General features: G+C 41.5%; 2 protein-coding genes across 2 annotated transcripts in view; both read left to right on the top strand.

Moving 5' to 3' along the window:
* The window catches only part of ccng1 (cyclin G1), a 142,627-nt gene that overhangs the window by 78,039 nt on the left and 50,687 nt on the right, over positions 1-13,901 (top strand). The gene's annotated exons all lie outside the window — the stretch shown is intronic.
* nr3c1 (nuclear receptor subfamily 3, group C, member 1 (glucocorticoid receptor)) overlaps positions 1-13,901 on the top strand; it is a 21,310-nt gene extending 7,409 nt beyond the window's left edge. Inside the window, exons 3-9 of the mRNA XM_083980160.1 lie at positions 5,859-6,007; positions 6,178-6,294; positions 6,420-6,707; positions 7,433-7,577; positions 8,318-8,448; positions 8,938-9,095; positions 9,545-13,901. Of these exons, the coding sequence (XP_083836286.1) occupies positions 5,859-6,007; positions 6,178-6,294; positions 6,420-6,707; positions 7,433-7,577; positions 8,318-8,448; positions 8,938-9,095; positions 9,545-9,697 (1,141 nt within the window). The 3' untranslated portion in view covers positions 9,698-13,901. The remainder of the gene's footprint in view (positions 1-5,858; positions 6,008-6,177; positions 6,295-6,419; positions 6,708-7,432; positions 7,578-8,317; positions 8,449-8,937; positions 9,096-9,544) is intronic.

Here is a 13,901-nt window from a genome sequence, read left to right as displayed (position 1 = left end):
CTGTTCTTATGTTGACTGTACTTGGGTGTACAGTTGTCGAGTCAGCAAAGTCAAACTTAGGGAGTGGGTTCCTCCTCCCACATCCACATGAAGGTATTACAGCTACACACACAGTAGCAGCAGCAAGCCTCCAATTCATTTTACAGGCCGAGTAGCTACCTCCCACCTACACACAGTCACTAACAGCTCCTATTATGGAAGCTAATATGGAAACTCAAATCCTTTGGGGTTATTTTTCTTGTGCTGAGCCATGGGTTAGGTTTGGTTTCCTCCTTTGGTGTTTGAAGCTAAGCAGTAGTTGCTGCTTGGGGCTACAATATGTATCTGTTATTGAAACGGGTTTGTCAATACAGCATGGGAGGGGAGACGATGACAGCAGAGGATAACATGTAAGAGTATCTTGCTGATGAACCAATACAGTGTTCATAAAAATACTTATAGGGTGAGGGTCACTAGCAACAAATATGAAAGTATTACAAGATTAAAAGAAACACTTGAGTCAAAACTCGTGTCTATTGGCAATGTAAGATCACATTTTAGGAAAGAACAAAATTATAAGAACAAAACAAAAGACAAACAAATGTATTTATTGTCTCAAAATAGGGATGAAAATGGGATAAAGTGTAGGTTTAAGTGTGTGTGTGTATGTTTTTAAAAATCTATTTATTCAAAGTTTTGCTCTCTGAAATAAAGATACCAACATACATAACATACCACAAATGTACAAGGTAATTACATTACAGCACAAGAATTTACATTGTTAAAGGAACTTAAAGCTGACTGAACCTCTGGCAGCTTAACTCACATGACAAAAGTTATGACCACAACACAAGGAGGCAAAGGATTGGATTACACAGTTTCAGAGACCTGAGCTTCAGGAATAGTGAAAAGCACTAGTAGTTATGGCACAGAAATAGAAACAGTACTAATTGTCCTACACGCTCAATTAGGGATGGAACTTAGACAACTAAGTTGTATAATATACTATGTGCTGCACTGCAAACATCGTTATCTCAGTTACAAGTAAAATAAAGCATATTAGGCTAAAGTCATTACTTCTTATGCAATAACTAACTGTTGAACTAATCTATTTTTTCAGCTTTGTAGCTGGAAAGAAATGTCTGTATGGTGTCCATATGTAAAAATTGAGCTGTCAGAGGCAGAGGGGGAAAAAATTCCCATTTAATGCTGCCAGAGGAGAACAACTGCCTGACTCAAATCTGCAGCTGCCTCACACCCACAAGTTTTAATGTCATCATGTGACTCAATGACATTCTGCATCACTGTCAAAAGTTGCACACAATCTCTAACCAATATGCACTATTTTAAGTTCAGCGTGGATCACACTAGGTCAGCACTGTGCAGCGCTGCATTAGGTTGAATGGGCCTAAAGGTGCTATGTGACCTGTGAGCGTGACATGTGCATCTCATTTGTGATTTCCCTCCTATATTATTAATAATGCATTTCATAATATGTGTAATGGCAGATTATAATCTAGAGTGACAAAACCGGTTTACCACCCTCCCCTGCACACGCGGAGGGGAGTCACTGAGTAGTTTCATTAGTATGTAAATTATATGGCTCATATGACCTTAACAGTCACCAGATCTCAGTCTAACTGAACACCTCTGGAAGATTTTAACATGTTACACCCGCTGAGTTTTTACCTCGAATTGCATCCTTATTGGACAATTATGGACCCTGCAGATCATATCCACCTCCAACGTCACTGCAAACAGAAGTGTACCTTTAGGAAGTGTGGCAGTAAGTAAGGGTGCTGCTGTAGTAGAGTGGATGAATGGATATATACTGTACCATGTCTGACCAGCTGCCACGTCGGAGCTGGAATTCATGTTTACCCCCCAGCCCCCACCAGCTACCATGATCTTTCCCTAACCTCCACCTCAGAAGTATTTTAATTGCCTAACTTTAATCCTCAAAGGTTCAGTACAAAATTATTTTCTTAATCTCGACTAGGCTACTTTGTCTAGTGTTTGACCGAAACTGCCCAGAAAGCCAGTTTTAAAAAACACTGACATTACATTTAAAAACTGAACTCTTTATTAAGAAAACCATGTTTGCCAAATTGTCTAATGTTGGTCTTATTTGGTTATAGGGGTGGTTCGACTGTGATCTCCCTTCCTGTCTCCATATGCATAATAATGGAAGATCTTTCAGAGGAATTAAAACATGTTCATGTGGTCCCATCGGTATATCTCATGGTGTTAATTTGCAGTAGCAGCACAACTTTGTGAAGATAACGGAAGATGTTGCATGAATGCCAGCCATACACATGCATACTGTCTCTTTTTATTAGAGGGCACGGGATGGAGATATTTTGGAGAAGTCCAGCCCAGTCTTTAGTCAAACAAACCCTGTCTCTCCACTCCCTCATAAAAGCTATGTTGTTGTTCTGCATGCAGGCACGATTCAGAGCGTGCAGACCAGTTCCCCTTTCTATTTTAGTGACTCTTACCTCAGGGAAGGAGCACTTCCTTCTGCTTCTCCTCTTCACGCGACTTCGGATGAAGACGAGCTGTTTGTGCAACGTCGATCGATACTAATAAGCAGTGATAATCAAAGGGGCACAGGGCGCCAGTTTGTTTTAAGCATGCAACCAGGCAGCCGGATTTTTGTGGACGTCCTCACTCTATCATTTTCAGTTTTATTTCGGGTGTCACCACATGTGAGCTGAAATGGTTGTTTTTGAGTCACTTGCAGTGGCTGAGTCTGAAGTAGGTCAAGCGTTTAGGTTTAGGTATACATATGGAAAATAATCTATCACACCTTTAAAAAGAACTAGCCGGGCCTTGTAGTGATATAGATCGAACAGCTGTTTGTCTGAAGTGACAAGGAGGCTGGGATATAAAGAGCAGGGGCCTGCCACGCTACTCGTGACACTCAAAGCCAAAGAAGGATTATGAATTGTTAAGCAGGGCACTAGGCCACCAGCATTATCGTAAGTGTGTGAGGTGGCTTGACTCATTCTAATGCAGGCGGATCGATCGCACTCCTCCTGCAGAAACAAGCAGTTAACTTTCGCAGCCCTGCTCTCTTGGTAAAGTCGAGGCCCATCTTGGGGTGTCTGTTGTCTCTGTGCTGTAGGCTGAGTGAGCTCTGACCGACAGTAAACTCTGAGGGAATGCAAGAACTTCCTGTCGATGGCGAGCGCACACTTAAACAGATGGTTTTTAAAAAGAGGAAGTTTTTTCGCTTTTCAAGCTTTGATTGGTTTACATCTTACAATAACAGATTTGCAGCTTACTGTATATTGCGGCGCGGTCGGACATCATCGACCGGTTTCCAAAACCGTAGCTCTGAGAAAACACTGAAAAGGAGTGACATCACCTCAGGCTTATTTTGTTGTTGGAAAGGTGCGGCAGCTGCAGTAATTGGATTTTAACCAGTAGCCTAAAGCCGTCTAGTAAAGCTGTCCTGCTGACACCATCCCAGTAGGCCAGTGAAGGACAAACTGGTTACCCCTCCACACCCTCTGAGATCATCATCACCATGGACTCATTAGCCGCCCCCGCCCACCCTGCTGGTCTCCACACCCTCCTTTTTGGGGCTTTTGTTTGTGTGTGTTTGTGTGTGTGTGTTCATGTGTGGTTTGGCTCTTATTAGTGATTCATGAGGAAACCCGACATACATCTGTGAGTGACAGATGGCATACCGGTTTATATGAATTACATTTACCTCAAGTGCCTTCACCCTGTTTTGTATAGTGGAGGATCACAGTGGGTGGGTGGAAGTAAATACTGAATATTGAATTAAATGGTGATGATGTTGTACTATTGATAATAGATACTGTGAACCACAGGGCCTCGATACAATAGTATTGATGTTAGCCACCACATGGTTATAGGCCAGCACAATAGGCAGAGAAATTTGTCATTTGAATTACTTGTAATAATCCTTCCCCATATTAAAATATATAGTGATAGTAAAGCATTTTATAAGTGATCTTAAAACGGCATTATTGGCCTTTTTGGCAACTTTATTCCAGTGGAAGAAGCTGTAAACACAATGTTGACATATTATCACCTTATAAAGTTGTTATAGCTAACCTCTTGGCAAACAGTAGCATCTTTACACATCCAGCAGACGCACAGGAGCAAAGTCAGCATTTATTTGGAGCCATTTTTCTGACCACTTGATGATGATGATGTGTGTCCAGTCATCAGTCTTTTCTTTGTCTGTACTTGGGAAAGGCTACAACATGGTTCACTGTGTTCACTAGTTAGTCACCACTGGTGTCAGCCTGCTGTGTGTTGTTCAGGGGGTGTATGTTATTGCATGTTTGAAGAATGGTGGTAATGGTGGTGATACCAAACCCATACAGTTGGGTGTCACACCCAAACAAAGAGTAGAGAGACGCAGAGCAGAGAGACACTACAAACTCAGGCGACAGTTCTGTGGTTTCATCACAACAAACGACACCTTTCACATTACTGTTGACTAATGTCTGCTATCTCATCGCTCACGCCCCCTGAAGTACAGATCCAGAGTTACATGCTGTTTGAATATGGACAGATCATCATTCACACATAAAACAAATTAATGTCACATTAAAAAAAACAGTGCACACAGTATGGATTGTGATTTGTTATTCTTTATGAAGCCTCCCGGTTGCATCTACTAAGCTGAAATTAAAATGTTTTGTTTTAGCCTGTCAGATTTATTTAAAAGTGTTGGTTTGTCTGCTTTTCAGGAATACTTTTTCACTTCAAACTGAAACCAGGCTTCACCTCGCTCTCACTGCTGCTGGAGCAGTGTTCAGAAAGTGCCGCCCTTTGTGTTGCACAATACAAAACCAACCAACATATTGAGCGGGAGTGACGCTGCACAGCTTGAATGAAGCTGTGTCCAGTCAAAGACACGCTACAGGAAATAAATGCTCACAAACTATCAGCACGCAGTGTTAGTGAATAGAAGTCATAATTAGACATAAATGATTGTCTTTTTTTTTTACCACAGTGTCTCAGTTGTCAGCGCCGCTCAGAAAGTTCAGTCGTGTCACAGCTAGACAGGTTTTTATTTATTTATTTTTAGCTCTGGCTGTTTGAATGCCTCTAGACTTTATGCTTTGATGTCTCACTCAGATTTTCCCATCGCACTGCATCCACTGACAACTGGGGCTTGACCTCCTTTAATGCTATTACACTCATGTTGTGTAACTAAGAGTGAACTTGGCACCCTGGCTGAAATATACACAAGTGTGTTAGTGTGCAGTCACAGTTCAGAGCACCTCTTATCAAATAAAACAGTTTGTTTTCATTGCGGCGGCGGCAGACGTGCGGACACATGGACTGACACAGACGGTTGTCGCGCGTCTCGGGCTCAATATCCTCTCGGTGTGGGCGTTGTTGCTGTGGCCACTGGGTCAGAAAGGAGGTGTGGACCTCTGGTGCATGGATGCAGCAAAGCCTGACGACCCCTAGTGGTCGTTTTGGAAAAGTGCATCAGCCACCGCCGCTGACTGGGTCTGGAAATGTTTATGGTTGAATCAAAGGAAGAAGGGCTGCTTTATAACAACCACTGGATTTACTATGTGACCACAGATTTCAGATAATTTGAGCTTTTAAGGCCTAAATGGGAACAATGGAAACCGTTTTCCTTCAATTATGATGTTCGGAAGTTTAGGGAAAACAAGCATAAGGAGCACATTGACTCTAATGGGCAGATATGTATATGTAGTGATGTGTGTATCTGTGTCATTTGTTATTATAATATTCAGTCCAGAGTTGTAAATCTAAACTGCAGTTGATATCCATGATATGGATATCTGTTGATATGATGATATTTGACTAATGTTAATTTCTCTTCTCTATCCCTCTCCCTCCACCTCTACATCCAGACCAGAAGGAGTCACAGCTACGTCCGCACCGCAGGGGAAAGGTGGGACTCATAAGATCTGCCTGGTGTGCTCAGATGAGGCTTCAGGCTGTCACTATGGTGTTCTCACCTGTGGCAGCTGCAAGGTCTTCTTCAAGAGAGCAGTGGAAGGTAAGAAGCTGAGATCCAGGGATTATTGTGATTTTTGGCTGAAGGCACGATCATTACAGAGTAATGTGCTGTAATATAGCTAATTAGTTTTTCTGGCTCTTCCCTGGAGCCTTTTTGCCACAGCGATGAAAGTAAATAACAGATTAATCTTGGTCTTCTCTGCTCCTCAGGGCAGCATAATTACCTGTGTGCTGGGAGGAACGACTGCATAATAGACAAGATCAGAAGGAAGAACTGCCCGGCCTGCCGCTACCGCAAGTGTCTAATGGCAGGCATGAACCTGGAAGGTACACATTAATCACACGGACCACACCAAATAGTGAACTCTGTGGATTAGCTTCATTGCATTGTTTTTTTTTTTTACGTAGCCCCAACCTCCACACACAGTCACCCGTGTTTTCTCTTCCTCCAGCGCGCAAAACCAAGAAGCTGAACCGCTTAAAGGGCACCCAGACGAGCAACCCACCAGAGGTGACGTCCCCTCCGCCAGTCGAGTCCTATTCCCTGGTCCTCCCCGGGAAGTTCCAGCCTCAACTCGTCCCCACGATGCTGTCCCTGCTGAAGGCCATCGAGCCGGACACCATCTACGCCGGCTACGACAGCACCCTGCCCGACACCTCCACACGCCTCATGACAACCCTGAACAGGCTCGGCGGCCGGCGGGTCGTCTCCGCCGTCAAGTGGGCCAAAGCTCTGCCAGGTTAGTGGACAGTGAAGGGGGGTCAGTCAGTCTACGGTTTGAGAAGGTTTTTGAGTAGTGTTAACATGTTTTTAGTCGTGCCTTCTCCCTCTGCAGCAACACCTGTGCACATGTAAACTCAGCGATGTGTGCTGCTCTCCTCATTTGGTTAGTTTAGGTGTTGTATGACATGTTGTAAGGTATTGGTGCAGCACAAAACAGGCGTCTTGATTACAGAGAGGCAGAGATCACATTTATGCTTTTTTCTCACATGGCCACCATGTTTATTTTCGTAGCCTGTCACACACCTGTGCATTGATCGAGGGGGAGGCAGGACTGCATTACATGGCACATATTGTTTCAGAGTATTGATGACAGATTATTGGTTTTATGGCAGTTGGTGCCTAGAAACATTTATTCCTATCCACAAATGATGTATGATAATGAAAATCAGCCGAACGCGGCCAGCGGCTGATCAATCGGGCATCCTGTTTTGATTTGTGTAAACAAACGCTCACACTACATCTGGATTTGCTCCGTCTGGAGAGATTTGGTAAATTGAGAGAAGTGGACAAATGGATAATTCTCATTTTCATCCAACAAATTTTACTTCCACAAAATGTATGTGATAATCCACGATGTACTTTACTTGATTACTGTTTGTTGTCCCTTCACCCATCACACCCTCCACACACAGTGATTGTATTGGTGTCTGGTTAAAGTGTTTCCTTGTCCTCCACACTCAGGTTTCAGGAACCTTCACCTGGACGACCAGATGACCCTGCTGCAGTGCTCCTGGCTCTTCCTCATGTCCTTCGGTCTGGGCTGGAGGTCGTACCAACAGTGCAACGGCAACATGCTCTGCTTCGCACCTGACCTCGTCATCAATGAGTATGTGTTGTTTTGTTTACAGTCTGTACATCTGACTGGAATCTGAAAGAGTTGGGTTAATTTATCAGTGAGGAATCAATTTTCTCTTTTTCCAGTAATGTTAAATTGAAAATGAAAACATTTACAATTTCAGTGCTGACATATTTTCTTTCTTTCTTTTTTTTAATCTTTTTTTTTTTTTTTACCAACACACACATCTGCTTGTTTATGTCTGTCAGTGCAGCTCTCCGCTCTGTGTGTAGTTTATCCAGAGCGTCAACGTGTCTGTCAACCGTATCAGCAGAGTCTCACTCTCCTGTATATTTGATGACTTCATTTGTAAACAGTGCTGACTGTGCTCTGGGCTTTAAGAGGCCTTTTGCTTTTTGCTTTTTTTTTCTCCATATTCATAAGCTGAAAGTCAATGTGATCATAATTAATATCAGATGAGGTCATGTTCTCTATTTGTCAGTCAGCCTCTGAACTAAATTTAACTACACCCTGTTTTTTTGTTTTGTTTGTCAAGATGGTTTCTCTCTTCATTATCACACAAAAACTCCAGTTTCTGCGCCTGATAGAGTGAATCTCATTTCAGGAAGAAAGATTTATAAATAGGATACAGATTGCTTGCAGCAACAATATTTCATCTGCAGAGATGTGACAGGAAGCTGCTTCATCTCTCTGCAGCCCTGTAAATCAGCTGTGATTTGTTGGAGAACCCAGTCATAAGTTGTTCAACCAGTCTTGTCTGATTTCACCAGGGAGCGGATGAAACTGCCCTACATGGCTGACCAGTGCGAGCAGATGCTGAAGATTTCCAGCGAGTTTGTGCGGCTGCAGGTTTCCCACGACGAGTATTTGTGCATGAAAGTCCTGCTGCTGCTCAGCACAGGTCAGACTTTTCACCTCAAACACTATCACTTGTGGAAGGAGGCATTGCAATTATGCAGTTATTTTAAAAGCCATTAGACTAATCCAGTACCGTCTGGAAGATGATGTTGATGTATACACAGGACCTCTCCCCACTCATTAGTTAAGAGTCATTGATTATAATCAAGCTAATGTGAAATGTATTTAAAACCATAATTGCAGGTAGCTGAACACACCTTAAGAGTCATCACAGCACCATTCAGGGTGTGTCCGAGTAGTGCACACTGAAGTGACCTTAGTTTTATTTTATTTTATTTTTGACCTCGACATCGTGGGCAGTTACTGTGATTTAAAAATGTAAAATATGTCCGTCCTCTTTTTGCAATTTAAAGTTGTGATGTGTTATGTGTGAAGTACCAGCACTGACAGCTGGCACAGTGCCGAATATTCTTATCTCTGTCCCAGATGTTGACCTTGAGTCCCTCTCTCTCTCTCTCTCTCTCTCACACAGTGCCAAAGGATGGCCTGAAGAGCCAGGCGGTGTTCGAAGAGATCCGGATGTCGTACATCAAGGAGCTGGGGAAAGCCATCGTGAAGCGTGAAGAGAACTCCAGCCAGAACTGGCAGCGTTTCTATCAGCTCACCAAGCTGCTCGACTCCATGCATGAGGTACAGAGACCCAGCAGCCGCTTAGTGACCAACTGCAGTCTGCAGCTTTTCAGCGAACCCTCAAACGATGATTTTGTTTCATGTGCTGGTTGTGCGACACTGTGTGTGTGACACTAAAGAAATGAGTTTCTCAATAGCGCATAGTTGCTCCGTACAAATTGTGTGTTCTATAAGCTGCAACAATGGGGTAATAACCACTCTGCCTCATATACATGTTAAGTGTGTACATTTGTAAGTGTGTAATTGACGCTTTAACTCCCACACATAGCTGTTTCCATGTTGTAGTGTCATCTTTTACATCCACCAAGAGTGACCCCAATGATTTAAAGCATGTTTGCGTAGCTCATCGGTATCGTTTGTATGTATGACGGAGTTTATCAAATAGGTTTTCCACCAACCCCTCTATCTATGTGTTTACATTACTGACATGGTCCTCTGTGTGTCTGCAGGTGGTTGGCGGGCTGCTCAGCTTCTGCTTCTTCACCTTTGTGAATAAATCCCTGAGTGTGGAGTTCCCCGAGATGCTGGCGGAGATCATCAGCAACCAGTTACCAAAAGTTAAGGCAGGCAGTGTCAAACCTCTCCTCTTCCACCAGAAATGACTGAGCCCCTTAACAGACACAATGCCTTAAAACTCCCACCACATCACTTCACCACCCACCTCCCCCACCCCCCCACCCCGTAAAGTGTCGATGAGAGGACCGAGGATCCGAGGCGAGGAGTGAATGATGTCTCTTTGGGAGCGAGTATGCAACTTAGTGTGGTGGCTCCCTCCGGGTGTCGAGGGAGAGAGCCGAGAGAGACTGGAGTGTAGAAACCAGACAGTGAGCACAGAGGTTTTGTTTTGTTGAGCAGTCTAAGATGTAGTGTATAACAACAAGTAGGAAATATTTGTAAGATAAAAGATAATCACAAAGAGAAATAGGCTTAACATCCATGTCGTCTCAGGTTTCTTACCTTCAAATACAGAACGATATCTAAAATAGATAAGACAAATATCTATGTACAGGTTCTGATAGTATTTTCTACATTTTCAAATTGTAACAGTTTATACAATTTTCCAGGTTGTCGTTACCTGGGAAGGTAACAAAGCTTAATTAATAACATGCTCTTAAGTAGGCTTTTAGACTGTATGTTCCTCTTTTAGTTTTTACAGGAGGTTGAAACTAAATGTTTATCAGTCATATGGGAAAAAAAATCTCTTCTCCAATCATTTAAAAAATATATTTCAGCTTTGCTTTGATACTTTGGACATACAAAACAATTATTTCTCTTTTGGCTTGTTACGCGAGCATTCAAAGGATGATTTCTGCCACAAGCCAACCTCTTCCAGGTTTACACACGTCTATCACAAAAGGGAAAAAAAATGTGCCTTTTTTGCTTCAAATATCATCTGCCATTTTCTTTCTAACCTGTCCAAGGTGTGCTTCTCTTTAACCCGTCATGGTCTTCCTTCATCGTATGTTGATTGTACATTTTATATTACATGCAGTTGCAAGTTTTCCTTTTTTTTTTTTTTTTCCAGTGGCTGTGTTTATCTTTAGAAGTGGCAGCTCGGTCCATCCTCCGTGTGTAAGAAATTATCCTCGATGTCGAGAAAGAAAATATAAAGCCTGCTTCCTTTAGCGCAACCTCCCACACATTAAACTCCACGTTTAAGTGCGATTGGAGCACTTTTTAAAACCCTGCTTAAAGGCTTTAAAAGACTGTGAAGAAAGACTGTTATGCTGTACCAGTCTTACTATATCACTGTAGATGAAATTTAGAACTATTTTTTATTAGGAAATAGCCCACTTTGATGTTTATTTTAGCCCCCACTTCAGCCCCAGTAGTCATTAATGGAATATGATAGATTTGTGCGTCTACCAATCAGAAATGAGAGGGTATATTTTATTGTATTTGCAAGATTATGTCGTTTTTAATTCTTCAGGAAAGCTCTTTTTTTCTGTGGTTCTTCCACGGCTCAGACTGGTTAGGAATTAACCGTCCTTCACTTTTTAAAATATTTTTTTACAGTCTGTTTTGGAAAAACTGACAAAGATGCAGTCATGATTCTGCCACTGATGATCCCTCTTGGACAGTATATCCACGCTCTCAGTAACCGCCCGCTATAGGAAACATGTTATTGAAAGCTTGTTTTCATTGCGTCGCTTTTATTTATCAAAGGAACGGTGGAACATTTTGGGAAATATACGTAATCGCCTTCATTGTGAGAGTTGAGAAGAGCAATGCCAGTGTCATGTTTATTGAGTAAATCTGATGCTGGAGCCGCTTAGCTTAGCTTAGCATGAAGACTGGAAGCGGGGACACGGCTCGTCCGACTGTCCACTCTCCACCAGCACCTCTAAACCTCAGTAAAAATCATGTGAATGTAAACGCAACAAATTACCGCTTTAGTGGGGTTACGTGACGGGCGACCTCTTGGCTGGGACTAGGAATTTGCTGGACTCTTCTTTTTACTCCTCAGTTTTTATATAAATCAAACAAATGAGATATAACATATTAATGATTTTTGATATTTCAGACTCTTTCCAGTCTTTATACTAGGTTAAGCTAACTCTCTTTTGGATGTAAAAAAAAGAATCCATATTTCCCAAAATGTTGGACTCCTTATTCAAAATGACAGCATTTGTATGACGGCGTGTTTGAACAGCACTTTGGATCAGTTGTTGGCAGATTCATAACCCTGTAAACCTCTTACAGCTGCTGACAACATTCAACCTCTCCGACTTCAACCTTCAGCTTTGTTATTGTCCCATTTAGGCACCTTGTCTTCACGTCTCTGCGTCTTTTAGTACTTTTGCACGTTCATGTCTTTGTCTGTTTGTTAGTCGAACCCCAATGTTTAGAAAGCACTTAGCATCCGTCACCTCGTAGAGTCACGCCACAGTGGAAGTGTAGCGTCACTGACTGGGGAGGCAGGCAAAATGGATCCTTTATTCTCTGGGAACTATTTCAGTGCCAAACTCCTGTTTTGTCTGTTTTCAGTGATGCTGAAAGTTCAGTGTTTGCATCAGAAGAGGAAACAAGTCCCAGCTATGAAGCCTGTAAATTTGTCTGATATGTAGAGAATTGATTGAGGTCATTATTAATGAGCGATAGATGATTTTTTGTTTTGTTTTGTTTATTTGGTAACACAAAGCACTCACAGCTGTGTTGTGTAGTCACACAGAATAACGTAGATCTGTCAGTATCCCTATTTTTATATGTGGTGTAAGTCAGTGGGAATTTGAAATGTGTTGCAATGTTTTCATCAGTCGAGCTTGTCTGTTTAGTTTGTCATCAGTGTGTTTCATAACCCTGACATGCTGTTTGTGTTCAAAAGCACAAATGAATCCAGGTTTTCGGCATGAATGTGAACCTTCAAGAGGAAAATTTAGTTTAAAGGAAATGTTGTAGACATTTTAAAGGAAATAGCTCTGTTGCTTAGAAATAATTACGGTAGGTAACAATGTCAAGTGGTCGACTACACAGGGCTCACTCTTTGCTAAACTGTCCCAACAACAAGTATAAAAACAGTCGTTAATGTTAAGCCACTCCCACACTCAGGTTGTTGAAATTGTCTGATTCACACAGTATGTGGTCGTTCGTGTTTAGTCGTTAGTGTCCAGATATTAAGAACCAAAAACCCTTCAGTTTGGTTTTCCCAAAACGTATCTGCTTCTGTGATTTTTTTTATTTTTATTTATGGCATATTTTTTGTCAGCAAAAAAATAAGAATAAAACAAAAAACATAAAAAAAAACCAGTTCACTTGACAGATTGGGAAAGTTAAACGAATGTGCTGCCACCGTTGACATTTATATCCTGGCTCAGAAACAGGAAGCTTGTTATTTTTCTTTCTAAGGTTTATTCAGAAAAAGAAAACAGATCTTCATTAAAACTGCATAGGGGTTACTCATGGGTTACTTTCACATTCAGTGTATCCAAGTCTCTGCTGCTGCTGCTGCTGCTGCTGCTCGTCATTTAAACAGGTATATATATATATGAAATCACACACTTGCCTCTTCTTGCTCAAAAATGTATCGATGCTTACCCTCTTGTACATTTTTGAGGAGGACAACTGAATATGCAATAGAAATAACAGATAATCTATCACCATCACATAACAGTATGTGGTTGCTAACTTTTCTTCTTCTTTTTTTCCGATATAAGCTATTTGCATACAGGAGATTCACACTTTAACTTCAGGAACAGATAAACTTTAATCCGTAATCAGTTCACCAAGACTGCACAAAAAAGCCTATTTGATGTTCAACTACAAGGTGACCAAAGCAAGTACAGACAAATTCAACACAATGTCAGTGTAAACTTAAGTAGCTCATAGAAGACAAATGAACAACTATTTGTTTTCTTCCTCTTTTTTTTTTATAAACACATTTTTATTTTTTACTCTAACGTGATGGCTTTGGTCATATTGTGTAATACTGTGAATAGGATAGGAGTCAGTCTTTTTCACACACAAACTGTTTGTGAAAGTAATCAACCAGCTTGAATCTAAAAAGATTTGCACTACCCAAATATTGTTTGAAAATCTATTTTGTATAAAATATATGCAGACATTAACTTTTGAGAATTATCAAGGGCAGATCATGTTTCACTGGTATGTGCTTTCTCTAAAAAAAAAAAAACAAAGCTTTGTTTTGCTTAAAAAAAAACTGAATATGTACATATAATCCATTGTAAAGAAAATGTGGTGTGTTTGTCTCCAGATAATAGTTTTTCTATACCAACCCTCTGTATTATTTCTCCTCTGTAGTGTGAGTCCTGTTGATCTTTTCCTCCATTGATTAAAGGTGGAACTGTA

Source organism: Trachurus trachurus (assembly GCF_905171665.1).
Source record: "Trachurus trachurus genome assembly, chromosome: 10".
Classification (NCBI taxonomy): domain Eukaryota; kingdom Metazoa; phylum Chordata; class Actinopteri; order Carangiformes; family Carangidae; genus Trachurus; species Trachurus trachurus.
The sequence above is the reverse complement of the archived record's forward strand: the minus strand, read 5'-3'. Positions and strand labels throughout refer to the sequence as shown.